General features: G+C 41.8%; 3 protein-coding genes across 7 annotated transcripts in view; 1 reads left to right on the plus strand and 2 right to left on the minus strand.

Annotated features, from left to right (window-relative positions):
- Positions 1-19,232, plus strand: part of lrp1ab (low density lipoprotein receptor-related protein 1Ab) — an 89,050-nt gene extending 69,818 nt beyond the window's left edge. Inside the window, exons 41-78 of the mRNA XM_057319234.1 lie at positions 219-593; positions 4,759-4,948; positions 5,072-5,276; positions 5,466-5,655; positions 6,196-6,321; positions 6,407-6,535; positions 6,649-6,768; positions 6,858-6,971; positions 7,046-7,195; positions 7,306-7,428; positions 7,550-7,666; positions 7,776-7,904; positions 8,781-8,903; positions 9,003-9,143; positions 9,733-9,920; positions 10,007-10,190; positions 11,950-12,035; positions 12,143-12,262; positions 12,341-12,528; positions 12,640-12,845; positions 12,929-13,117; positions 13,214-13,362; positions 13,490-13,583; positions 13,670-13,786; positions 14,337-14,456; positions 14,560-14,682; positions 14,754-14,879; positions 14,968-15,084; positions 15,847-15,953; positions 16,081-16,213; positions 16,353-16,475; positions 16,655-16,777; positions 16,869-17,000; positions 17,079-17,216; positions 17,716-17,835; positions 17,954-18,237; positions 18,312-18,490; positions 19,127-19,232. Of these exons, the coding sequence (XP_057175217.1) occupies positions 219-593; positions 4,759-4,948; positions 5,072-5,276; positions 5,466-5,655; positions 6,196-6,321; positions 6,407-6,535; positions 6,649-6,768; positions 6,858-6,971; positions 7,046-7,195; positions 7,306-7,428; positions 7,550-7,666; positions 7,776-7,904; positions 8,781-8,903; positions 9,003-9,143; positions 9,733-9,920; positions 10,007-10,190; positions 11,950-12,035; positions 12,143-12,262; positions 12,341-12,528; positions 12,640-12,845; positions 12,929-13,117; positions 13,214-13,362; positions 13,490-13,583; positions 13,670-13,786; positions 14,337-14,456; positions 14,560-14,682; positions 14,754-14,879; positions 14,968-15,084; positions 15,847-15,953; positions 16,081-16,213; positions 16,353-16,475; positions 16,655-16,777; positions 16,869-17,000; positions 17,079-17,216; positions 17,716-17,835; positions 17,954-18,237; positions 18,312-18,488 (5,576 nt within the window). The 3' untranslated portion in view covers positions 18,489-18,490; positions 19,127-19,232. The remainder of the gene's footprint in view (positions 1-218; positions 594-4,758; positions 4,949-5,071; positions 5,277-5,465; positions 5,656-6,195; positions 6,322-6,406; positions 6,536-6,648; positions 6,769-6,857; positions 6,972-7,045; positions 7,196-7,305; positions 7,429-7,549; positions 7,667-7,775; positions 7,905-8,780; positions 8,904-9,002; positions 9,144-9,732; positions 9,921-10,006; positions 10,191-11,949; positions 12,036-12,142; positions 12,263-12,340; positions 12,529-12,639; positions 12,846-12,928; positions 13,118-13,213; positions 13,363-13,489; positions 13,584-13,669; positions 13,787-14,336; positions 14,457-14,559; positions 14,683-14,753; positions 14,880-14,967; positions 15,085-15,846; positions 15,954-16,080; positions 16,214-16,352; positions 16,476-16,654; positions 16,778-16,868; positions 17,001-17,078; positions 17,217-17,715; positions 17,836-17,953; positions 18,238-18,311; positions 18,491-19,126) is intronic.
- Positions 919-2,377, minus strand: LOC130545008 (delta-type opioid receptor-like). The gene has a single exon (XM_057319287.1). The coding sequence runs from the start codon at positions 2,100-2,102 to the stop codon at positions 1,101-1,103; it is 1,002 nt and encodes a 333-aa protein (XP_057175270.1). The 5' UTR covers positions 2,103-2,377; the 3' UTR covers positions 919-1,100.
- A 3,841-nt stretch (positions 19,233-23,073) lies between the features above and the next one.
- fmnl3 (formin-like 3) overlaps positions 23,074-27,443 on the minus strand; it is a 38,608-nt gene continuing 34,238 nt past the window's right edge. For all 5 annotated transcript variants that reach the window (XM_057319262.1, XM_057319261.1, XM_057319260.1 and 2 more), the window contains one exon: positions 23,074-27,072. Coding sequence is in view for 3 of the 5 variants with exons in the window: in XM_057319261.1 (XP_057175244.1) it covers positions 27,008-27,072 (65 nt within the window). In the remaining 2 variants the exon portion in view is untranslated. The remainder of the gene's footprint in view (positions 27,073-27,443) is intronic.

The following is a 27,443-nucleotide window of genomic DNA, read 5'->3' on the forward strand; positions in this document are numbered from 1 at the left end:
TATATAAATGTTTTTAAATTTTATATATGCAAAATATATGCATGTATGTGTATGTGTTTATAATACAAAATTAATATGCACAGTACACAGACATACATTATGTAAACACAAACTTTTATTCTGCTTCCGATTAATCGCAATTAATCGTTTGACACCCCAAGTTTTTTTATCTGTATGAATGTTCCATTGGATAATTGATATCACACTTTGTTTTGTAGGTACCAACGTCTGTAAAGTCAACAACGGTGGATGTGAACAGCTGTGTTTGTACCGCGGTAACGGCAACCGTACTTGCGCCTGTGCTCATGGCATGCTGGCGGAAGACGGACGCAGTTGCAGAGACTACGATGGCTACCTCCTGTACTCTGAGCGGACGATACTGAAGAGCATTCACCTGTCGGATGAAACCAACCTCAATGCCCCCATCAAACCATTTGAAGATCCAGAGCACATGAAGAATGTGATCGCTCTTACATTTGACTACAGAGGCGGCGGGGGGAAGGGAGCCAACCGCATCTTCCACAGCGACATCCACTTCGGTAACATCCAGCAGATCAGTGACGATGGAACCGACCGCAAGACCGTAGTAGAGAGTAAGTGTGCAGTAAAATGGAGATTCTTAAAGGGATAGTTCACCCAAAAATGAAAATTCTGTCATCATTTACTCACCCCCTTGTCATTTCAAACCTAGATAACTAACTTTCTTCTGCAGAACACAAAAAAAAGATATTTTGAAGAATGTTGGTTCCCGAACAATGGCGGTACCCATTCACTTCTATTGTACGAACACGAAAACCAATGCAAGTCAATGGGAACCCCCGTTGTTCGGTTACCAGCACTCTTCAAAATATCTTCTTTTGTGTTCTGCAGAAAGAAAGAAAGTCATACAGGTTTGAAATGACAAGAGGGTGAGTAAATGATGACATCATTTTCATTTTTGGGTGAACAATACTGACCCTTTAGTTATGGCAGAACAAATCAATGTGATTCAAACCACATTTTATCTCAGTACATCATTAGTCCCATTGATTTAGTTTTTTATAGCATAAATATATTTGAAGCCTCTGATGGTCTCTCCAGTACTTCATTTATTGGCATGGTTAGGGAAAAGTGTCCCGCTCCACCGGGTTGAAGGGCTGAACTATCGCTCTTCCTGGCACACACTTACAGCCTCCACAGCGCATTCGTCCCAGTACCAACAGCTTTTGCCGGAACTTGTGAGACATAAAAGCATAAAGCACCGGATTGGCTATGACAGAGGAGCTGGCCAACAAGCGGGCAATGATGGCGAAGTCCACCCGTATGTTTTGCACACCACAAGCCAGCAAGAACATGAGGATGTAGGATGGCAGCCAGCAGATGGTAAAAACCAACACCAACAGAGCCGACGTCTGGGTGACCTGCCGTTGGTAGCGTTCCAGCTGTGGCGCAGCACCTCGCATCCGCGTCCTCCGTAGGAATCTGTAGAGTTTGCCGTACATGATGACGATTATAATAAGGGGCAGAGCAAAGCCAAACAGGAACAAAATGGTGCAGTAGACCACCTGACTGAGATTCGATAGAAAGGCAAAGCAGTAGATTGGAGCGGATCTCACGGTGCGGAATGCAAACTGAGGTGCAGCCAGGGCGATTGCCGGGACCCACATAAGGATCGCAGAAAAGCGTAGCCAGCGCTGCATTCTTAAACGAAATGTCCAGGTGGGGTGCACCACAATGAGGTAGCGAGTCACAGCTAATGCAGCTAGTGTCAACACGCTCGCCGAGCTGCAGGCCACGCCCAGGAAACTGATGGCTTTGCACAGCAACCTGCTGAAGGGCCAGTAGCCGAGTGCTATAGCAGCGGTGTGGAAGGGCAGGCAGATGAGGAGCAGGAGATCAGAGGCGCTCAAAGCCAAAAGTAACATATCTGTCCCTTGAAAAGACTGCAGTCCGTTTTTTCTCCTGTATCCGGTCAGGATATAGATGACCAGAGAGTGGCCCACCAACCCGATCACCATGACTATTGCGTCCAAAGTAGGAACCAAAACCCGATGTAATTGCCATGGCAGATTATCTCGATGGCTGCTATTCATTTTGTCTAATCCTCTAAATGTACTGTACATTGATCATTTGACAGTGGTGGTCATGGAGAACAGCGCAGTGGAACACATTTATGCTGGAGCTCGATGGTCGCCGTGTGTTTCAGGCTAATAATTAGCTTTTCTGAAAGTGTATTACTTCCTCCCGTGGTGAGGCAACATTGGAGCGTTTGCACAGGGATTATTGCATTCTCTGGAGAGCTGGGCGATTGTCTTTAGTGTTGTGAGATGCATCTCGCTGAAAAAAGTTAAAAGCTGTATTAGCCTTTCTGTCTTTATGACATGTAAGTGTATTTATAATGAGGTCATGCTAATTCAGTGGGGGGGGGGGGGGTCATGGTGTTAGTCAGACCAGAGAGTCACAGTTTAAAAATACATCAGGGTTCAAAAGTCTGTCCATGTTTAACATTTTGTATTAAAAGTCCAATCTAAACCTTTATTCACTAATCGGAAGTGGTGAGATATTGTACAAAAATGCTCACGAAATGCTCTTTTGAACGGTGCAAGTATTTATGTGGAACATATTGGATTCAAAGTCTAATTTAGGCCACATCCACACGAAGCCAGAGATTTCCCTATCCGATCATTTTTTTCCTTTTCATAGCGTCATCTCAAGAAATATCTGCGTACACACGAAACCGCTAAACCGACTCATAACGATGTAGTATAAACGCCATATCAGTATGTGGCGCTGTAATTCTGCCACAGAGATACACTAAAAACGGAGAAGAAGACTAGGAGCATGCGTGTGGCCGAAATGCCGATACAAAATCTTAACGTATACAGCTAAACGCGTGTCAGTGTGGATGGCCTCTTAAACCTTTTTTTAAGAGATGCACCGATACTGATTCCAATTATTCAGAGTGATATCTGCCGATACCGATTCTGAAGATGAAATTTATATTTCTTAACTTTCTGAATGTTATTAATTCATTTAATGAACATCAAACTAGTGATGTTTCTTAGCGTTTTTCAATATGCAGAGCACAAATTCATTGCATTTCCTGTCCTATTTTGATTGACAGGATATATCTGCCCTGATCATCGGCTGTTTTTAAACTATCTAAACTAACTTTTATCGACCGATACTGATTATTGGCCGATATATCGGTGCATCTCTACTTGTTTGCTAATCAAATCTGTGGAAATTTGTAATATCATGCATCTTGGTGCAAAAAAAGTTATCTCACAGAATACTGGAAATGTAGCAGTTCGAGTGCATTAAAGTAACAGGATGGATCTTAAAATATGTTTTGTGTTCCACAGAAAAAGTCATACAGGTTTTGATTTCTGGAAGAACTAATACTTTTAAGTTAAGCTGAAATAAAAACATTCTAAGACAAATACAAAATAGAGAATTCAGACTCGGACTTTTGGACCCAAGCAAATAGTAGCTATTACTTTGCGTTTTAAAGCAATTAATAAATTGTGAAATTATGAAAGCTTACCATACAGATGTGCTAAATCCTTGCCCATACACACTTGCTTGTATTGATCGGGTGAAGCCAGGAAACCCTTAAAAAATGATTTTCATCAGTCTACAAACAGTGATTCTTAAAGCTAAGTGCTCATTGCAACTTTCCTCTTACAATCTTATCAAAATATTCTTCCTATGCCATCCATTTCTTCCGCTTGGCTGTTCCAGGACTTTGGTCAAAGAAAGATCTCTTACTATAAGGTTCAAAAGGCTCACATCTCTCCTCAGCATATTCTCATAGACCGTTTCTGTTGTAGAGAGAGATGAAAGTAGTGGGTGGGACTCAAGTGTTTCCCAAGATATTGATCGGCAGGTTAGCCATACGCCTAATGACCTTCATGGTATCTGATGACGTCTCATAAAATGGCATCTATTAGGTTGAAATACTGTTTGTATTGGGGCGGACAGAGACTGTTACATAAGTGGCCTAAAGACTGATGTGATGCACTGGATCATTATTGTTTTTTTACCAAAAGTAAACAGCATGGTTGAGTAATCTCTCTGTTTTATGAGGTGTAATTGCTATCGTAAAGCAGTCATCGGTGGGAAGCTGATGATGCTGAACCCTCGGTGGAGAGAATTATACTGAGTCCTTATCTGATGCACTAAATGAAGCTCAATGATCTCGCATTAGCCTTGTGTGTAAGGTTTTTCCAGCAGTTTTCTTTTATCCTTTGAAAGAGCTATAAAGAGGCTCACCGGGAAAGGGTCTTGTATGCGCAGTCACTCATCCTTAAAATGACCATATGACACAAAGCTTCTTAACACCTGCAGACATCACGGGATTAAACCATTTACTGACAACCACTAAAACATTTTAAAAAAGATGTTTTGCCGCTTGACTGTCTTTGCAAAGTGTTAACCATAGAATACTGTCATATATACTTGACATATATAGTAATCTCTATGTGCACAGTATCTTGCTTTAAAATGCACAATTTATTCCTGAATCTTACAGTTGTACTTTCTGTTATCACTTCTTAAAAATACTATATACTATAGTTTTGTCTGGTATCAATGTAGACAGCACTATGCAAATAAATGTGAATTGAAATGAATTTGATCAAGTTTCATTCCATTCCCGAATCGAATGCCATTTGATAAGGCAGTTACTGTTGAAGACTTGATTTGTTTTTTGCCACGTTTTTGTTTTCAAGCTGTTCAGTTAAAGACATTTTTACAGTTGTTTTCTACTCTTTATAGATGTAGGATCAGTAGAAGGTTTGGCTTATCACCGAGGTTGGGACACACTTTACTGGACGAGCTACACCACCTCCACCATCACACGTCACTCTGTGGACCAGAGCCGCTCTGGAGCTTTTGACAGAGATACGGTGGTCACTATGTCTGGAGATGATCACCCCAGAGCCTTCGTTCTCGATGAGTGTCTAGAGTATGAATGTTCTATCAATTATATATTCACACCATGTTCTAACGTTTTTACCAAAAATATTATCCTCCCAAAATGATTTTTTTACACAATCTCTAACTTGTGTTCTCCCGTTTTTTCCTTCAGTCTGATGTTCTGGACTAACTGGAATGAACAGTCTCCCAGTATCATGCGGGCGTCTCTTTCTGGAGCCAATGTTCTCGTGATTATCGGCAGTAACATCCGCACTCCCAATGGTCTGGCTATAGACCACCGTGCCGAGAAACTGTACTTCTCCGATGCCACGCTAGACAAGATTGAGCGCTGCGAGTATGACGGCAGTCTTCGCTTTGTGAGTTCCTCCATACTTGCCTCTGTTTTTGTGATTTTCATTGGGAAAGTGAGAGTGCTCTGTATCGTTATAGCTGTTGTTATTTTAGTTTTACACAATATTAGCAATATACAGTATATATTTAATGCACTGCTGCTTTTAATGAAAGTGCCTTTCAAATGAAGTAATTTCACCTTTGTGTGTCCTCAGGTGGTTCTGAAGAACGAACCGGTTCATCCTTTCGGTTTGTCCGTGTATGGTGAATATATTTTCTGGACGGACTGGGTGCGTAGAGCTGTGCTCAGAGCAGATAAATACGGCAGAGACATGAAAGTCCTTCGTGCTGACATTCCACAACAGCCAATGGGCATCATCGCTGTGGCCAAAGACACCAATAGCTGTGAGTTTTGCACTTATGTTCATCCATTATGAGATGTGACGAAAGCAAAATTTGATTTGGGTATAAAATACTAGGGTTAAGCAAAATACGTTTTTTTATGCATATATCAAAGGTTTTATTTATAATTGACTATAGACGGTTTCAGCGGCAACAACATAAAACAAACGTTATGTGGCCCAAACTTCACTTCCGGTAGACCTCTGCGAAGAATCAATAACTGTTGAGTAGTTTTAATTTAATATATATTAAATTAAATATAATATAATAATATAATTAATATACAACAAAATATTATTCATATTAATATTAATTAAATATAAAATAAAATGCATAACCAAACACAGACCCGATGTTAACTTCGGGCCAGGCACGTGTGCCGGATGAAACCGTCTATAGTTGGTCATCTTTTACCTTACATTTTATGTCGGCATCAAATGAATATTTCAAAAAATGTAAATGATCTTTAGTATAAAATATTAAAAACTATTGCGCAGTTACAGGAAATTAACAAATTATGGGTATACATTTGTGTGTTTGTAGGTGAATTTTCAGCATGTCTCACCAATAACGGAGGCTGTCAAGATCTGTGTCTGCTCACCTCAGAGGGACGAGTCAACTGCAGCTGCCGCGGAGATCGCAAGCTACTGGGAGACAACACCTGTGTCGGTGAGAAAGACAGACTTGCTCTTTATTCATTTCCTCAAAACACGGCAGTATTACAGTTTAATCTGAGTATGTTTCTCTCTCGCAGCGGAAAACACCACCTGTAACAGCGTCGATGAATTTGAGTGTGGAAACGGCGACTGTATCGACTACAGCCTGACCTGCGACAGTCTCGCACACTGCAAAGACAAGTCTGATGAGAAGCAGTCTTACTGCTGTAAGACAGTCACTGAATCTCAAATATTGATCATTTTATAAATTGTAGTAATGTTTTGAAAGAAGAATTTGAGTTTGAAGAATTGATCATGTGTATTTTGTTTGCAAATTCAGCTAACCGTATGTGCAAGAAGGGCTACCGGCGCTGCATCAACGGCCGCTGTATCAAACACAGCTCCTGGTGCGACGGCACAGATGACTGCGGCGACGGTTCCGACGAGCTGCCCTGCAACAGTAAGTGATGCAGGGATGCTTGTGTCTATAAATCTGAACTGTTCAACCACACTGGTTAGTCCTCACTGGTTGTTTAATGTTTGTCTCAGTGACTCTGTGCGGTGCTGCCGAGTTTCAATGCAAAGATGGATCCTGCATTACGAACTCCAGTCGCTGCAACCAGGTTGTGGAGTGTGAGGATGCCAGCGATGAGATGAACTGCAGTAAGTAGTTAATGAGCTGGGAACCAAAGAATCTCACAAGAAGCCTATGTTACAAACCTGTATGTCTCATCTAGGCCCCACCGACTGCTCTAGTTACTACCTGCTCGGAGTGAAAGGCATGACCTTCGAGAGGTGCGAGTTCACTACGCTCTGCTACGCTCCATCCTGGCGCTGTGACGGCTCCAATGACTGTGGTGATTTCTCAGATGAAAGAAACTGCCCAGGTCAGACAAACACATTCATGCATATTTTACACATCAACTTGCACATATGCATTTCCTCAATGTCGGTTCAAATATAATATGAGTGAATGTTATTTTTCTCTCTCTCACAGAGAAGAGGAAGCTGAAATGTCCAGTGAACTTCTTCGCGTGTCCGAGCGGGCGCTGTATTCCCATGAGCTGGACGTGTGATAAAGAGAACGACTGTGAGAACGGAGCAGATGAGAAACATTGCGGTTCGTGAAGACTAGAGCTCATTTTAAACCGTCTCCTGATTTTGCATCTCTTGACTCTACTATATGACTTTTATGGTTTTTGATGTTACAATAATATTTTGGTCACGTTATTTTTTTACAGACAAGTTCTGTGCACCAAATCAGTTTGAATGTGCGAACCATCGCTGTATCTCTAAATCGTGGATGTGTGATGGCACTGATGACTGTGGCGATGGGACAGATGAAGACAGCAGATGCAGTGAGTTTCATTATTTGATTGACAACCCTAAAACTATTCTTGTTCCAAACAGTTGTTTTTGTCGTTGAAAGGGGAAATAATGAAATTGAATTCTGTGTAATTCATCCAGAGGCTAGAAAATGCAGTCCGGAGGCGTTCCAGTGTCCCGGCACCAACATTTGTATTTCCCAGCGCTGGAAGTGTGACGGGGACAAAGACTGTCCTGACGGGGCGGATGAGGGCATTAAGGCTGGCTGTGGTGAGTTGGGAGCAAGATCTCACATATCAGTTGTTTATTGTCCCATAAAAGCAACTTGATATCGAGGGTTTAGGTTCCAGACTTCATGCATGCTTATTTATTTGATCTAGGGGCGTCTCAATATCCATAATAATAAAAACTATGATTGTAGATATTATGTTAATTCTACATACTGTATATGATAATAAATACAATTATTTAATATGGTAAAATAATTCAGCACCTGTTAAAAAAGTAATTTGCCTTAAAGTCGGCATGAAACGGAAGTAGGGATTGTTTTTTCTTTCGTATCGTGACATATATGCGAGTGAAACAACTTCTGAAATGAGAAAAAAATGTAGGGTGGGACTTGATTTCGTTCATCGAGTACTGATTGGATCGTTTAAAGTTTGGTTTTGTCAACAAAATGGAGTCAGATTTGTAATCCAGTTTGCAATCTGTCAGTCATTGCAGCCCCGCCCTCGTGCCATTCCTCATGACCAGAAGTGAAGAGATGTCGTTTCGAGGGGAGGGAGGAGGTTAACGTTTTTGATTAAAGATTACACATGCAAATTATTTTTAAAAAATAATGACGCGCACGGATAAATAATTTATAATGAATACTGCAACACTGTGTAAATCAATTTGAATGGACATTTTTAATTTCATGCCGACTTTAAGGCTGACAATGGTGACAAACTCTCTCTCTGCACTCATATTTTGATTCTTTGGCCAAAGTGAAAACACAAAATAAACGACATAAAAAATGGATTTGACTGACAGCATTATTATTTTTATTTTTAAAAACATTTATTTTACTTATTGCAATATCGCTATTGTGATTTCTTTTAGAGAAAGTCTGGTATCCTGACAGCCCAATTTTGATCTTTTTTCCAGTATTGAACAAAACCTGTGACAGCTCTGAGTTCCAGTGTCAGAATTATCAGTGTATTCCCAAGCACTTCCGCTGCGATCACGATGTTGACTGTCGCGATGGCTCGGATGAGTCGCCAGAGTGTGGTAAGCATTGTTTAATCTGTTATTAGTCTTTTTTCATTGGTTACCCGGACTAATATTTCAAATGTTATTTTCGTTTGGAAACTGTCCTTGCTTTAATAGAATATCCCACTTGCGGGCCGCATGATTTCCGCTGTGCTAATGGTCAGTGCCTGAAGCAGAAGAGCTGGGAATGTGATGGAGAGTTTGACTGTAGAGATCAATCAGACGAAGCCCCCAAGAACCCTCACTGCTCAGACTCAGGTGAGCAAAAAAAGCACTTAAAGGAATAGTTCATCCAAAAATGAAAAATCTGTCATCGTTTACTCGTTACTTACATTACTTGTTTCAAACCTGTATACATTTCTTTGTTCCGATGAACACAGAGGAAGATATTTGGAAGAATGTTTGCAATTTTCAGTTCTGGGACATCATCCGCTACCATAGTAGGAAAAAAAATGTTATGTTTTTGTTCTGTTGAACACATAATGAGATATTTTGAAGAATTTAGGTAAACAAGTGTTCTGGGGCATCTTTGCCTACCATTTAATTCTTCCCACTATGGTGGTCAATGATGTCCCAGAACTGAAAATTACAAACATTCTTCCAAATATCTTTCTTTGTGTTCATCGGAACAAAGTAATTCATACAGGTATGAAATTACATGAGGGAGAGAAAATGAATTTTCATTTTTGGATGAACTATCCTTTTAAGGATGAAATGAAGTTTCGCTAATGCTATGCTAATGACTCGTTGGAATTATGGCAATTACTAGATAACTCACAGATTCTACACTGATCTTTTTGTCTTCAGATTGATCTATTTTCACGACTTGTTTTCTTTGTGTCCACAGATAGGCGCTGTAATGACACTGCTTTCCTGTGTTCGAACGGCAAGTGTTTGAACGAGACACTGCTGTGTGACGGCAACAATGACTGCGGGGACGGCTCTGATGAGCACAACTGCTTCGTTAATGAATGTCTTAACAGCAAACAGAGCGGCTGCTCGCAGCTTTGTGAGGACCTCAAGATTGGCTTTAAGGTAGATTCATATACCTTACACATAATACATACATGAATTACAGTATATAAATGGGTGGAGATGTGACGTGCCTCTCGCTCCCGCAGTGCCGCTGTCATCCAGGTTTCCGCTTGAAGCATGATGGGAAGACGTGTGTGGATGTGAACGAATGCACCACCACGTACCCCTGTGCCCAGCGTTGTATCAACACGCACGGTAGCTTCCATTGTCTCTGTGTCGAGGGCTTTGTGCCACGCCCCGATGATCCCACCAGCTGCAAATCTACTTCTGGTGAGTCTATCCACTTGTGCTTTATTACAGGCTGTCCAAAGTCGGTCCTGGAGGGCCGGTGTCCTGCACAGTTTAGCTAAACTTGGCTCAACTTACCTGTCTGGAAGTTTCTAGTCTGCCGAGTGAGACCTTGATTAACTGGTTAAGGTCTGTTTGAATAGGGTTAGAGCTAAACTCTGCAGGACACCGGCCCTCCAAGACCGACTTTGGAGACCCTTGTCTTGTTAGTTTAGCAAACAGATTTTATAGTAGAGCACTGTGATGGCAATGAAAAGGTTGTTGGTAAGAATCCTAGGGAACAAACATAGTATAAAATGTATGTCAAAATGCTTAAATGTAGATTGAGATGTTAAGCCTGTGGCATACTTCGTTTTGCCGAACGCACAGCTTTGCAAAGTATACTGCTTTTGACTCATATGCGTACACACAGGTTTTGGCGCATGCGCATTACGACTAATGCTGGGCAGTATGACTAAAAATTTATATAACAGTGTTTTCCAGCTTTATACCGGTTTCCCGGTACATGGCGGTATTTTTTAACCACATTTTCTACTGATTGAGAGAGGAAATGGTGCTGTTGATTGACTTAAAATGCCCTTTCATACCGTCATGGTGACAGTATCCCTATAATAACTGCAAAGTTTAGACTTCTTTAACAACTGAATAGCATGCGAAGGTAACTTGCATACATAATATTTAAGCAAATAAATAGAGAACAGGGCTCGAAATTAACTTTTTTCCTTGGAAGCACTGGAGCTCCCAACTTCAAGAGTTAGGAGAGCATCCACCCAAAAATTAATAGTTGAATAGTTGAAAACAAAATAGTAACAATTGTACCATTAAAACATGCATGTGATGTCTGTTGTGTTTTACATAGTCACAATGGCTTCATGATTTCCTGAAATCATATTTTTTTAATCATAAAACAAAGGCTTAAATTACATATGTGAGAGGAAAGCGACTGCATCACGCTGTCAATCCTCCTTCCTCTACTGACCCTTATTTCTCATCATAGCATATATAGAAACAGTTCAAACTAAAAACACATCATATTATATGCTTATATTGAGCAGATATAAGGGGGAACACGATCGTTTTTTGAAAATGTTTGTTCATGAGTATATTTAATATAACGTAATGCGAACTTGCAATTGCTACACTTGTGCTGCTGTTCAGCCGCGAGGTGCGCGGTCCCATTGCGACGGGAAAGATATATGTAATGTTACCATTCATGCGCGAGATGCACGCAAACATCCAAACGCCTCCGTTTAGCACATGTTTATATAGCAAAATTATGATAATGTAGTGCCGCGGCATAGAAAGACGCATTCTGTGTGAATGGTCACAGTGCAACAGTGAAAAGGGAGGGACCCCACTGAAACAGTTTCGCTCTGCGCCGAGTTCCTCACGTTGTTTAAGCGACATACACCGATAATGCGGTATATTAAAAATTCATATCATAACAAAAACACACTTGTATTCGGTATGAACCGGTATATCGCCCAGCACTAATTACAACATATTGCAATATCTCTCCGGGCCTACAGGAGTCAGGTTTTCTTTTACTACCTTGAAAAGGGAAACGCGCAAAAAGGGAACTATACTTTGGGTTTTAGGCTAAATGTTATGTCACCTGCCATTTGAACGGCAAAGCAAGTGTTAAAAATATTTTGGTGAACAGTTCACCTTTGACCTAAATAATTGTTTGGGAATTGATGGTGCATATATACTTGTACTAACAGTGTTTGTTAAATTACAGAAGAGGAGCCTGTACTCATCTTCGCTAACCGATACTACCTGCGAAAACTTAACTTGGACGGGTCAAACTACACAATGATTAAACAGGTGAGATGGATCTCTGTCTTTAAGATCCCATGACATTGAAAGTTAATCCATGAACATCTAACTGTAACTGTAATATCACATGATAATTGTATATGTGTGTATAACAGGGGCTCAATAACGCAGTGGCTCTAGACTATCATTACGCAGAGCAGATGATTTACTGGACGGATGTTACCACACAGGGCAGCATGATCCGCCGTATGAACATCAACGGCAGTAACATTCAGGTCTGTATTGTAAAGAATGAACATTTCCTGCAACACTGTCCTTTTTCTGATTGGCTGGTTTCATTGGCTGTTGGACAGGTGCTTCACAGAACCTCTCTGAGTAACCCTGACGGTGTGGCTGTGGATTGGGTCGGGGGAAACCTGTACTGGTGCGACAAGGGCAGGGACACGATCGAGGTGTCTAAGCTAAACGGAGCTTATAGAAGCGTGCTGGTCAACAGCGGCCTACGGGAGCCAAGAGCTGTGGCTGTGGATGTGAGGAATGGGTGAGTCCTAGCAAATGTTTAGTGTCTAGTGTCTTTTGTATAGTGTATTTGTTAAGTTTGTGGGTGTGTGAGTTATAACCTCATCTCACGTTGGTGGTTTTATATCTTCAGGTATCTATACTGGTCAGATTGGGGTGATGTGCCGCATATCGGCCGTATTGGCATGGACGGCACCAACCGCGAAATCATCATTCAGGATAAGATCACGTGGCCCAACGGCTTGACGTTAGACTTCATAAACGACCGCATCTACTGGGCAGACGCTCGTGAGGACTACATCGCTTTCGCCAGCCTTGACGGCTCCAACAGACACATTGGTGAGTGCACACACATATACCACACATTTATTTCATTTGATGTGATTTTTTTTTAAGTGGGGCTTGTGATCCCATCCCTATAGTCCTAAATCAGGACATCCCTCACATCTTTGCCATGACCCTGTTTGAGGAGTACATCTACTGGACTGACTGGGAGACCAAGTCCATCAACAGAGCTCACAAAACCCTGGGCACCAACAAGACCACGCTGATCAGCACCCTGCACAGACCCATGGACATACACATCTACCATTCGTCCAGACAATCTGAGGGTGAGAAGATATGAATGTACTGTAACATGGACATGTTCTTTTATGAATGTGTGTTTACGCATGTGTCTAAGAGTTCTGATGTGTTTGCAATCGCAGTGACGGATCACCCGTGTCAGGTGGATAACGGTGGCTGCAGTAACCTGTGTCTGCTCTCACCCGGAGGAGGCTACAAGTGTGCCTGTCCTACAAACTTCTACCTGGCCGCTGATGGAAAACAATGCCTGTCCAACTGTACGGCCAGCCAGGTGTGTGAGAGAGTTTGTTCATGGATGGTGTAGTCTGGTAGAGAAAGATTAGATAAATGATCTGGGATTGTTCTAGAGAGATTTTGTGAGGTTTATCTGAACTCTTTATCTCTTTCTCTGACTGTAGTTTGTCTGTAAGAATGATAAGTGCATTCCCTTCTGGTGGAAGTGTGACACTGAGGATGACTGTGGAGATCGCTCGGATGAGCCTACTGATTGTCGTATGTATCGTGACTTTTAAAGACATTCACCATGAACACTTTCTGATGTAGATTTTGACCTCTCATTCTGTGTTCTTGGGTTTTAGCGGAGTTTAAATGCAGACCTGGCCAGTTCCAATGCGGCACGGGTCTCTGTACCAACCCGGCTTACATCTGTGATGGAGACAACGATTGCCAGGACAATTCTGATGAAGCCAACTGTGGTATGATATCCAATCAAATATCTTTCTCACAAGTTTACATATTTTACAGTTTATTATACCGTTTATAACTGTATCTTACCTATAAAGTAATGATTACCATTACCATGTTAAATTTGACTGGCGATTAATTGTGTAATAAATAATTGTGATTATGCCGAATAATTGTCTGGAAAATAATTGCAATTATGTTGATTTACTTGTCCGAAAAATAATTGCGATTAATTGCCTGATGAATAATTGCGGTTATGGCGATTACTGAAGCGAGCATAACTAAACGTAACTAAAACTCAGATATGAGAATGGTGTCATCTGTCTCAAAATTAACACACAAACATTCAAAGCTGATATGACTCAAATGATGTAGAAATATCATCTGAATGTAAAAGTAAGTGCAGTAAGAGCAAGGATGGTTGATGTAAATGTGCTGGAGATAATTGAGATCAGATTATTATTTAATAGCTGTGACAGCTGTAATATTATTCAAATAATTAAATTATGTTGGTTATTTCACTGTTTCCTAATCTGAAAATTTTCTAACCTTTCTCCATAGACATCCATGTTTGTCTGCCCAGTCAGTTTAAGTGTTCTCATCCCAGTCGCTGTATTCCTGGAATCTTGCGCTGTAACGGTCAGAACAACTGCGGCCAGGGAGAAGATGAGAAGGACTGTCGTGAGTACTTGTTCTTGGCTTTCTGCAACACACTCCTGTTTGTGAATTCCCTCAACTGTTTTCTTAAAACCTGCGATCTGATTGGCTGTTGTGTTTGTTGTAGCTGAGGTGACCTGCGCTCCCAACCAGTTCCAGTGTGCCATCACTAAACGCTGCATACCGCGTGTGTGGGTCTGCGATAGAGACTACGATTGCGTAGATGGTTCAGACGAACCGGCCAATTGCAGTAAGAACCATCTTTTTGGAACTGTTTCGACATATTTTTAGGCTAGGTCACTGAAACGCTTGTTTCTACAGCCCAGATGAAGTGTGGCGTGGACGAGTTTCGCTGTAAGGACTCGGGACGCTGCATCCCGTCTCGTTGGATGTGTGATGGAGAGGACGATTGCGGCGATGCATCGGATGAGCCCAAAGAGGAGTGTGGTACGACCGCTCGCCCTGTTCTTTCCATTCCAGATGTTGACTTCTCATCAAAGCATGCTCAGATGATTAACTTTCTCTTCTGTGCTAGATGAGAGAACATGCGAGCCATATCAATTCCGCTGTAAGAACAACCGCTGCGTGCCCGGCCGCTGGCAGTGTGACTATGATAATGACTGTGGGGATAATTCAGACGAGGAGAAGTGTGGTACGTACCTGCACCAATGGATGCGCTGAATCCGGTGATTTATTCTGACGTGTGATCATGTGTCTGTGCAAGGCATTGTGGGTATTTGTAGTGTCCTATGTCATGGCTCACTCGCATTGCTCACTGCCGCATCTCACTTCATCTTGTCTTTATTCTTCATTTCACACTGACACATTGGCCTGGCTCAGAGGTAGGTGTCTCCTCCCTCCAAACCACCTATCCCAGCCCTCCCTCTCCTGTCTTTTCATCTTCCTCACCTTATGTTTGAGTTCGCAACAGAAGTGGCCGATTGGAGCTTCTGCCCCCTAGTGGTGAAATGGTGGAGCTACATATTAAAGGCTGTAGTTAGAATTGCAGATCGTGGATAAAAACCGATTTGGTCTTTGTGTGTTTAAGTTGGAAGTTTCGTCTCCAGAGTGTATTCGACTCTCTGGGATATCCTCGAAATGTCATACATATATTTTTTACGCTCAGATTTAAAATGCTTCTTTGGCTAGAAATCTCTTTGTCTATTCATCATAAATTACTAAAAAAATCATGACAATTTATTTGCCAATGGTTGTGAGGATCCTACATGAACAATCCATGGTCTCTGTGTTTGTGTTTGTGTATGTGAATTTAAAAAGCGACTCCCTTGTCTTCAGATTTAACCCTTTGTTTCCTCCTGTGATGTTACCTTTTGTCATTATAGTCTATTATATGTGCTGGTTTGGTATGCATTTTTCTTTTTAAATGATCATTTTGTCGATCTTTTGCTCTCAGTGCCCCGTCAGTGTTCAGAAAGTGAGTTCGCCTGCACAAATGGACGTTGTATTGCTGGAAGGTGGAAGTGTGATGGAGATCACGACTGCTCAGACGGATCTGATGAGGTACTGCAAATGGTCATAGCATCTGTAAATGTGGACTATTTTTCATTTTTAAGCCGTTTCTTATATGGAATAAAGCAAGGATTAGTATATGATCACAATCGTATGATAAACTGTGTGTGTGTTTTAGCATGGCTGTGAACTGAAGTGTGATGAGGATCAGTTCCAGTGTAAGAACGGTCATTGCATCTCTCTGCGCTGGCGCTGTGATGCTGATGCTGACTGCATCGATGGCAGCGATGAGGAAGGTTGCGACATTTCCGGTAAGTGTGCATGTCGGCATGTGTTTGCCTCTAGATGTCTTTCTGAAATATTGTTGCGTGACAGTTATGGAGCAGAAATGATTGCACCTAGTTCTTTCCTAAAGTGCTTAATAAGAGATTTCACATCTCTGTTCTTCAGTGGTGCGACACTGCCCCCATGATGAGTACCAGTGTAATAACACATTGTGTAAGCCTCTGTCCTGGAAGTGTGATGGAGAGGACGACTGCGGAGACAACTCTGATGAGAACCCTGACGAGTGCAGTAAGAACACGCAACCTGTCGTTTTTAGTTGCGCTAAATTGATTTGTAAGGCAACCTGTGATGACAGTTCGTCTGTGGTTTAACCCATTCATATTTCCACCATAGTTTATTGAAAGGAGTTTTATACAGATTCTAGAGCCAGAGCACATGGTTCCTATTCGTTTCTTTCCGTATTTTAGAGAACTTCACATGCCCACCCACGAGAAATTTCCGTTGTCAAAATAACCGCGTGTGTCTCTGGAGTGGCAAGCGCTGTGATGGCGTGGACAACTGCGGTGACAATTCAGATGAGCTCAACTGCGGTGAGTCTTCTGCTCTGACCGGCTACAGTGATTTTGTTTTACACCGATTGTGCTGTTGTTTTCATGACTGTCCTGTGACGTGTTCCTACAGAAGTGCACACGTCCACATGCGATAAAGACCAGTTCCAGTGCAGCAACGGCAAATGCATCAGCTCCAACCTGCGCTGCAACTTCTTCGAAGACTGTGAGGATTACGGCTCAGATGAGATCGGATGCAAGACAGGTGAGTTGGTCTTTTCCTTGCACTTAGTTTATTTTGAGATGTTTCTTGAGCTGACGTCATGTGCGGTTGTGTTTTTAGACACCATGCTGAATGACTGTAAGAGTAATAAATCTCTGTGTGGAGATGGCGATGAAGCTCACTGTGTAGTCAACGGCACAGACACATTTTGCTCCTGTAAACCAGGCTTCCAGAGCGTCAGACACAACATCTGTGAAGGTACAACACACACCATCTGTCATCCTTTAAAGGATACAAATAGACGGCTTCATTTGAATAGTAATTCGCAATGTGAATATTAAACCTTAAAGGGATAGTTCACCCAAAAATGAAAATTCTGTCATCATTTATTTTCCTTTCTTTCTTCCGCAAAACACAAAATAAGATATTTTGAAGAATGTTGGTAACCGAACAGCGCCGGAACCCATTCGCTTCTACTGTGTGGACACAAAACCAGTGCAAGTGAGGGGGTGCCGGTGACCAACATTCTTCAAAATATCTTCTTGTGTGTTATGCGAACGAAAGACATACAAGAGGTTGAGCAAATGATAGAATTTTCCTTTTTGGGAGAACTATCACTTTAACTGGAACTACTTAACTGCTAGCAGTGCCAAGGTCATGCGTTTGATTCCTGGAAAAGGATAACATGCACATCCCGAACGCAATTGTTTTGTATGAATGTATGCATGATATAAACTGTAATCTGTTCTTGTTTCAGATAAGAATGAATGCAAACAGTTTGGCATATGTTCTCATATGTGCAACAACACCAAGGGCTCTTACAAGTGCAGCTGCCACAAGTACTTCAGCAGGATCAACAACACATGCAAAGCTGACAGTGCGTGCTGTTTTTCACTCTTTAAATCGCATTTCTCAAGCTGAACTGATTTAAGATCAGATATGCCTCTTATGTAAGGTCTTAAATAAGGAACTTTCTATTTTTCTATCATCTCCAGGTTTGAACATCAACAAGCAGGTGCTCTACATCGCAGACGACAATGAGATCCGCAGTCTCACTGGAATGCCGAACTGGTTTTACGAGCAGACCTTCCAGGGCGACGCCAACGTACGCATCGACACTATGGATCTGCACGTCAAGACCAATCGCATTTTCTGGACCAACTGGCACACCTCCAACATCTCCTGCTACCAGCTGCCGTCTCCATCTTCATCATCAGGTCCCTCTTCAAACTCACACCGTAACAAGAGGCAAAGCGAGGGGACCGTCACCAACCTTGATGTGAGTCCCTTTTTCCAAATAAGCTTTAAACGTTTTTGGATTCCCAGTCAGAATTTTCCATGTGGCCTCTGTAGATTCCAGGATTAAAGATGCCGCGTGGCATCGCCGTGGACTGGGTGGCCGGTAACCTCTACTGGACCGATTCGGGTCGTGATGTCATCGAGGTTGCTCAGATTTCAGGCCAGCACAGGAAGACGCTGATCTCTGGCATGATCGATGAGCCTTACGCTATAGTAGTGGATCCACAGTGAGGGTAGGAAACGTTTGTGTGATCTAATGTGTGTTTCTGACTGTGTTCCTGCTATCTATTGGCTGTTTTTGTTTTTTTATTATTGTTTATATTGAATGGATTCAAACTATCCTTTTGCTTTAAAACTGTGGCATTTGTTTGGTTTGGGAATGTAAAGAACTCTCTAGAATATAGTATCTTGTGTATCACAACTTTCAATATGCATTTCGCAATTTTCCATGACTGTTGTAGCTATTCAAAGGACTTACAAAACTACAAAAAGTTTTTTTTACAAACTTACTAAATGAAAACTGTCATCATTTACTCACCCTGTTGTCATTTCAAAACTGTATGACTTTCTTTCTTCTGCAAAACACAGATGATATTTTGAAAAATGATGGTAACCAAAAACCGTTGGGACCCCATTGACCTCTATTGTATGGACACAAAACCAATGCAAGTCAATGGGGACCAATGGTTTTCTGTTAACAACATTTTTCAAAATATCTTCTTTTGTGTTTTGCAGTGTTTTGTCCTCTTGAAATGATAAGAGGGCAGGGGTTATCTGTAAACAATAACAGAATTCTCATATTAATGGTGAACTATTCCTTTAAGATTCGTTTTTGACTTGATATTTTACTTACTACTTGTTTGTTTCAGAACTATGTACTGGACAGACTGGGGAAATCACCCAAAGATTGAGACCGCATCCATGGACGGGACTCTCAGACAAACTCTGGTCCATGAGAACATCCAATGGCCTACAGGTTTGATCAATGATACGCCACATAAAATGCGTATGATGCTTGTTACATCATTGTAATGAGATGAGATTGGAAGGTAAACGTATGTGTCTGTTGTGAGACAGGTCTTGCGGTGGACTACTTCAATGAACGTCTGTATTGGGCAGACGTCAAGCTCTCCATCATCGGCAGTGTGCGTCTGGATGGCTCTGATCCCGTTGTGGCTGTATCCAACATCAAAAACAGTTCAGTGATATGTTTTTACTGAAGGCCATACACGAATGACGCAATATTTGACTGAAAATCATTTAGCTCTAGAAAAACAACCTGCCTTGTTTCAGGGCATGTTCTCATCTCTGCTTCTTATTTTTTTGCTTGCAGACCTTCTCCACCCGTTCAGCATTGATATATTTGAGGATTACATTTACGGAGTCACCTACACCAAAAACATGGTTTTCCGTGTTAACAAGTTTGGCAGAGGTCCCGCTGAGAACCTGACAACGGGAATGAACCATGCTACTGATATAGTTCTCTACCATCGCTACAAACAGCCTGAGAGTGAGTGTGTTCGGGTCTGGATAGGATACGTTTTTCAAGGTGAATATAAGAGACTTTAAATCTGTATGTTTTTATTGCAGTGACTAACCCATGTGACAGGAAGAAGTGTGAATGGTTGTGTCTGCTCAGTCCAAGCGGGCCGGTCTGCACTTGCCCTAATAACCACATCTCTGACAACGGCACTTGTGTGGAGGTGCCCCCAGCCACCCAGTCCCCCTTCAGTAAGACCCCCGAACTGCTTCTACAAAAATATCAAATTCAAACTAATGACACACTGTATATTACACTGAAAGTAAAAAAAATGTGTTTTCCTGTAGCTCCTTCCTGCAACATACAGTGTCAGAATGGCGGCACCTGTGATCTGAACTCATGGAACCAGGCCAAGTGTCGCTGCCCTACCAGTTACAGCGGAGAACGCTGTGAGATCAACAGATGCAGATATTACTGTCTGAACGGAGGCACCTGCTCGCCATCTCATCGCACAGGTACACACAGATACACACAAATATGTGGCCAAAAGTGATGTCCGGAGGGCATATTTGAGTAAGAAATTGCTTGTGATTTCATAGGTTTTCATTTTTGGTCTGCAGATTTATGTCTTCAACTACCATATAAAAGTATAATGTCGTCTCTCTTCAGGTGCTCCTACCTGTCGCTGTCAGCCTGGCTTCACTGGGTCCAGATGTGACCTGCACACCTGTCAGAACTACTGCCAGAACGGAGGCAACTGCACAGTCAACCAGGGCAACCAGCCCACCTGCCGCTGCCCAGAAGGCTTCCTGGGTGACCAGTGCCAGTACAGTGAGTTTCAGTCCTCAGGATAAAACCAGCATCCAGAGTGGAAGCCGCAATAATTCCCACATGATTTGAATATAGTAAGATCGTGTCTCTGTGTTTGGCAGGTGAATGTAAAGACTTCTGTAAGAACGGAGGCGTTTGCATGCAGATGAACAGCGGCACTCAATTTTGCCGCTGTCCCGAGGCGTTCTTCGGCTCACAGTGTGAGCTGAACATGTGTGAATACTGCGGCGAGGGGAAATGCGAACAGCAGCGCAATGGAGGAATTACGTGCCAGTGGGTACCAGCATGCTCAGCGGTCTTTGAGATGAATGTGGGTTTGAAATGTGGGTTTTGTGCCGTTTGTAATGTTGTGTATCTATTTCTTTTTGAATGGTAGATGTGCTGATAACAGACAGCAGCCGTCTTGCTTCACCTGTGAGAACTTCTGCATCGAGGGCCAGTGCTCTGTAGACCCCCATACTTTACTGCCACAGTGCAAGTAAGAAAGAAACTTAAGACATTCATGGCAGTTTAAACTTGAACTTCTAGTTCTAGTTTTGATATAAAACTATTATGATATCATGGTCCAGTTACCAACAATCAAAAATGCAGTTTGGATTTCATGCATGCGTTAAAATTTGTGTTTTATTTTTTATAGGTGTCATTCAGGCTGGGAAGGTTTCCGTTGTCGTGTCAGCGTCTCCCCGTCTCAGAACCCGAACTCTGGAAGTAAGTTTATCTATCTTATGGCTGGCATACACTACAAGACTTTTAAAATCTTTTTAAAACTAGACATCATACACTTGCAGACTTTTTGAAAGTTTCAGATAGAAACGCACTAACTGATCAAATCTGCAGACTGGCACAGACTTTCTGCAACAAGTCCAAAGTCTGTGCAAAATCTGAGCAAAAGTCTTGTAGTGTAGTTTAGCCTTTACTCTCTCTCTCATTTTGTGTCTTATCCCTTATTTCTGAAATAATTCACGTCTCTCTGTGTGTAGGTACTCCGTCTGTGGTCATCCCAGTGATGTTGCTGCTCTTACTGGCTCTGTTAGTTGTCGCCGCCATCTTGTGGTACAAGAAGAGAATGAGCGGGTCAGTACATCTCGGCATGAAGAGCAACTCGGACTTCTCACATATTCTAGCCAGACTTTTTTCTGCATTGATCAGACCTTTTCCTCGTCATTTTCTTCATTTGTCTTCAGAGCAGCAGGGGTCTTGATATATTTATATAATACATTTGAATATCCAAATACAATGCAACATTTAGCTGAAAAGCTGAAAAACATTTTGGCTTACACTTTGGTTGAAGTTGAAAGGAATTGGGATTCTAAAATTGTGATTGAAAACCGTATTACTGACTTTCTTCCGTGACACGCCAAAGAAGTTTAGCAAAATGTCTCTCTCCTCCATACAAGTGGAAGAGACCCCCTGCAGTACCATTTAGATCCCCTAGGGGACTCAGACCCCTGACTTCACACCCATGTATTATTTCTCTCTGTCTCTCTGAGTGTTAAACTGCATCTTTCTGTCTCTCAGGTCTGTGAGGCAGGGCAAGCCCGGCTCCAGATGTTCGCGGTAACTGTCTCTTTAACAGCAGGGTTCCATTCTAGTCCATCATCTCCATCATTCTCTTCTTTCTTTCTCTCTCCTGCCTGATCCTGTGCTGTTGCTGTCGTGATTTTTACCGGTTTCAACACAGGGATCTATTAACCGACACGTAAAATAGATCAGCCGGTTGGTGCAAGACGCAGCACCGCCTCACGTTCTGTCCCCCTCCCTTCTCCACGCGCCATCCCGTAGACGTGTGCCGTCTCTGTCCGTTTGTCCGTGAGAGCAGTGTCGCTGTGCTTTGAAGTGTTTGGCACCCCATTGGCCCCCCTGGACCATGTCTTGTGGATATCCAGCTTTCTCAAAGACCCCGCAGAGTCGCTCACTCTGGCTGGCAGTCTCCGCTCGAAAGCAAATGGATGGTTCCTCAAAGCATCATGGCTCCTTGTTTTGTGTGTGTTTCTATGGCAGGAGAGACCCTGGTGGATGTGTCTGTGTGTTTTTGTGACTTGCAGTGCCATGGCTCAGCCTGCAGAGGTGTGTCGCGGAGACTCGACTGAAGATTGAACTTCTCACTCCAGTTTGTTTGTGTCCACAGTGCTAAAGGATTCCAGCACCAGAGGATGACCAACGGTGCCATGAACGTTGAGATCGGAAACCCGGCTTATAAGATTTATGAAGGAGAACCCGATGATGACGCAGGGGAGCTGTTGGACTCTGAATTCACTCTAGATCCTGATAAGGTACGCGTGTTTTTAAGCAACGTTATAAATGTGACCAATGTAGGATGACAGTCATGACCCACGTGCGTTCTCTCCCACAGCCCACAAACTTCACCAACCCCGTGTACGCCACACTATACATGGGCGCCCATAACAGCCGTAACTCTCTGGCCAGCACAGATGAGAAGAAAGAGCTGCTGTCAGCTACAGGCGACGACGACATGAGCGACCCGCTGGCTTAGAGCGGCCAGACGCAGCAGACCCTTATGCCTTTACATGTCAGAGGAAGAGCCACACGAGAGAAGGAGCATTGTACAAAATGTAAAAAAGAAAAGAAAAGTGAAGGACAACTTTTGTATGTGATTGCAGTATTATATTTTATTCTTCCGGTCAACAACGAAAAGCATTTTCTACACGTATATATTCTTTCTTTTCACCTAATTTCTCACGCCTCCCCCGATTTAGCCTCTACCTCTGTGCTCAACCGGTTGCCAACAACAATTTGGGAAATTTTCCGTTTTTTGGGTTTGTTTTATTTCAAGTTTATTTTTGTATGAATTCTGTAGAGAACAATGATGTTTCTTTTGGGAATGCGAAATTGCCAAGTGTTTGTTGTAATAATAAGGGAGGGGGATGCAGACTGTGTGTAATGTCATACGGCTGAGGAATAATATGCCTCGGTGTGTGTGTGTGTGTGTGTGTGAGAGAGCGAGCGAGTGTGTGCGTACATATGCGAGTTACAAGAAAATGGCTTTTATTTCTATACTGTTATCTCAGAGAACAACGCTTTCAATGATTGTCTTACGCCTTGCTCAGATTGATTTGATATATATTTACATATATAATTAACAAAGTGTCTTGACGAATATACCCAGGAATACAAGCAGACACCTGTACGAATAGCAGTATATACCTGTCTTTGTTTTAGCTTTTGTTTTGTTTTTAATGGATGAAAAGACGCAAAAAGCGATAAATGAACGAGTTGGATGATTTGAGAACATTCCAGAACTGTTTCCAGGGTGTGTATCCGTGGCCTTGGTGTGTAGGTAAGCAATCACATGTCGGCGAGCGGTACGAGGAGAGAGAAACGTTTGACACGGAGCAGGCCTCATATGACTCGCTGTCTTCCAGGAGGCCTGAAACTATCACGATCGCCAAGCTTTGCATCCGCTCTGGTGTGGCTTCGAGAGAACTGTTCCATACCACTTCAGTGGAAGCCGTACGTCACTTTTAGTTCATAGTTTCATGTCTTATGGACTTTTGATGCTAAATGTAAATGCATTCCTGTGAGGTTCACGTGGATCCAGTAATAACTCACTGCCTTGCTGCTATGATTTCCATTCTCATCTGCCTGACCTGTAGAGAGATTCAGCTGACCTTCCACTGCTTCTAATGGAGGTAACCTGCCATAGACTGTCGTGCCATAGGCTAATGCATGGATCCAACAACACAAGAAGCGATACGTGTTAACAGTATTCATCCCAGCATCTGGATTTAACATTACGTGTCTGCTTTGTTTACGATCAAATGTAATTTTTAGTACTTTTTTTACCATCACTGATGACTAGTTTCACACAACCTTCAACCGTCTCTGTAGTTTTGTTGGTTCGTTTTGTTTTTATTCTTTTTTTATATGCAAAATAATTAAACTGCTTTTTATAGTAGAAATGCTTTGTGACTCAGCTTTTCTTTTGGAGAGACTGGGATGATTCTTTCATTTTCAGCCTAAGTGAATCACTGAAAATTGCATAACAAAACAATGTATACAGACAAAAGAAGTCATTTCTGGGGTGGTGCTCAGTTTAAAGTTAGATATACACTGATACAAAATTTCTCCACCTATACCGATTGGCAATTATTCAGAGTGATATCTGCCGATACTGATAGTTTGTTGGTTATATTAACTCGCATTTCATATATTATGTTAAATTAATGTTTCTTAACTTTCTGAATGTTATTGAAGTTATGTTACGTTATTGATCAGCCGAAAGTGATTATGGGCAAATATATCAGTGCATCTGTCATTAAAATCTAAGCTTAGTTTGTTATCCCAGCAGTCATAAGTCATGGGGTAATATACAGAATCGCACAGTAAATAAATTACTATATACTGTATGAATATTTATTTTTTCTTCAAAAAAATGGCATTAAGTCTAAATTAAGTCTCAAATATTTTATTTTATTTGTTTTCAAATCTGCTTATAACAGAATATCAAGTAAACTGCTGCATTCATTGGTCCATATCAACCAAACTTCCACACTTTGGTACATTCATATTTATTTGTGCTTTTCCTCCCAAATGGCTAGATTTGTTATATTCTGTAATTCAAAAAGTTACAAAAATGATAAGAAATGTTATTGTTAGTGTTGCCTTTGTTTTTCTCTCTTGAGTTTCTGTGCAGTTTACAGTTCTGTACTATAATGTTCTGCCCTCTAGTCTGTACTGACTTTCACTTAAGGCTAAAGTCACTGTGTCTGGACAATGCTTAATGATAGTGCAAAGAGAACAATTTTTTGATTAGGAACAAACAACATAATGTATACATTATCAAAATATATAGAATAGATTTTGGTTTCAACCGAACAGAAGTGATATGGGGGTTGTCCTTCATTAGTTTACTGGGCAGCTGGTTTAGGGTGAACTAGAGTACGAATTATCCCCAAGAGATTGAACAATTTGATATTTTTAAAGGGAGTAAAATATACGTGTATATATATAAATTAGTGTGTGTGCAGCATGGAAGTCAAATGAGCACACTTTTCTCTAAGGACATTGAACAAGCACTATGTACAGGATTTTGGTACGTGCAAGTCAAATTTACAATTACAATCCATTTAAAGACCCCATGTAATCACTTTAGAAGCATTTGATGTATTTTCAAATTAAAACAGAAAGTTTAGGTGACATCAAAGTGTTCCTTCTATTTTTGATGGTGAACAATGAATTGCTACTTTTAAAGGCGGGGTGTCCGATTTCTCTTAGCCGTTATTGATGTTCAAATCACCAAAACAAACACACCCCTACCCCGATCTTTCGCTTTCGTCAGCGCTCGGATCAGCTAATGTCCGTCCTGTGCACTGTTCACCTTACTGCTGATTGGCTACAAGGTTGTTTTGGTACTCGGCCCGACTCAGTTGTCTAAAGCGTAATTCGGAAATCGGTTACCCCGCCTTTAACTAAATCAGATAAAGGGGAGGACGCTGTCATTCTTAAGAGCATCTGATTGGACAATTACATAAAATGTCGGGCGAGTCATTTTTAGTTGTTTTCCTGGAAGATAAATACTTCAATGCATATAGTTGCTATATAAGTTAATTCCGTCTCATCTCAGGAGTACTCTACATTAGCGTATAGACATCAATGACAAAACTCTAGTTATGATGTCATGAGGCCTTTAAAGTCTGGATGAGGACAGAGGAACTATCAACACAAGGCACATGGTCAGTCAAACCGAGCGCTCATTCAGGCCCTTTCATTAAAGCTGCAATGCACATTATATATACATTAAGTATCAAAATGTTACAACAAAATGATTAACAAAAAAAGTATAAACTTAGATACATCAATATAGGCTATAAGAAATAATACTGACTCAACAGAAAGGCACATCTTTGTAACCATAGTACTGATCTAGGTTAACATACTGGAGACAGACTAACCTGCTGCAGGTAAAATAGGATTAACAAATATTTTGATTTCATAGTTTATAAAGAACTGTACAAACAGGGTCAGGAGAGGACGTCCGCTCTACCCCACTGTCAGAAAGTCATGCTTAGATTGCACAATATAAGGAAATCCATGTTAATGGGCGTGAGATCCCGTTGGCAGGCTCTTCATGGTCCGCGAGGGCTGCCGGTGTCTTTTCTTTGCAACACGACACATTGAACACAGGGAACCACTTTTTCCTGTGCGAACACGCATGTTTACACTGACGCTCCTCAGGATTTGCGTTCACGAGAACAGGGTGGCAGCCGTTTAACGTCTGTGCTTTTATGGCTTTGTTGAGAGCCTCCAGTGCAGAATCCAAAAAGGATTTCCATAAATAAATAACAACTTCCCCACCCCTACAAATGAAAGACATTGGATTGGTCCTGCACTTCCCTCAGTCACTGTGAATTGCAGGAAGATGCCATTCAGAAGAAAGCGGGAGAGGGTAGCAGTGGGTGGGTGAGTGAGTGAGGGGTCTTTAGGGTCGCTTCCACCCATTCCGGATCACCGCGTCAGCTCGCAGGAAGGGCTGGCTTCGGAGATCTGTGAGTGGGGAAGGGAGAGAGTTAGATCAGGGAGCGCTCGGGTTAACGGGGTCATTCTCAGATTTTGAGTTTACTGCAAATAATCGCACGGTGTGATTGGTTACAAGAGGTGTGAGAATCAGTGATGTTTGATAGACAGGTGATAACATTGGTTCTCACGTCTTATGACCGATCACAGCTTGGATTTATTTATCCTTTAACCCTCTGGTACTTTCTTTTGATCCCAAAATTTGACTATTTCAATAGTATTTTATATACTGTATCAGGTTGGTATGAAACTCTTGTGGATGTCTTTTGTGGGGCTGGCTATGTAAAAATATCATGGACGTGATTTGAAAAGGCTAAATGGTCTCAAAAAATGTCACACGT

This window comes from Triplophysa rosa, linkage group LG21, assembly GCF_024868665.1.
Source record: "Triplophysa rosa linkage group LG21, Trosa_1v2, whole genome shotgun sequence".
Lineage (NCBI taxonomy): Eukaryota > Metazoa > Chordata > Actinopteri > Cypriniformes > Nemacheilidae > Triplophysa > Triplophysa rosa.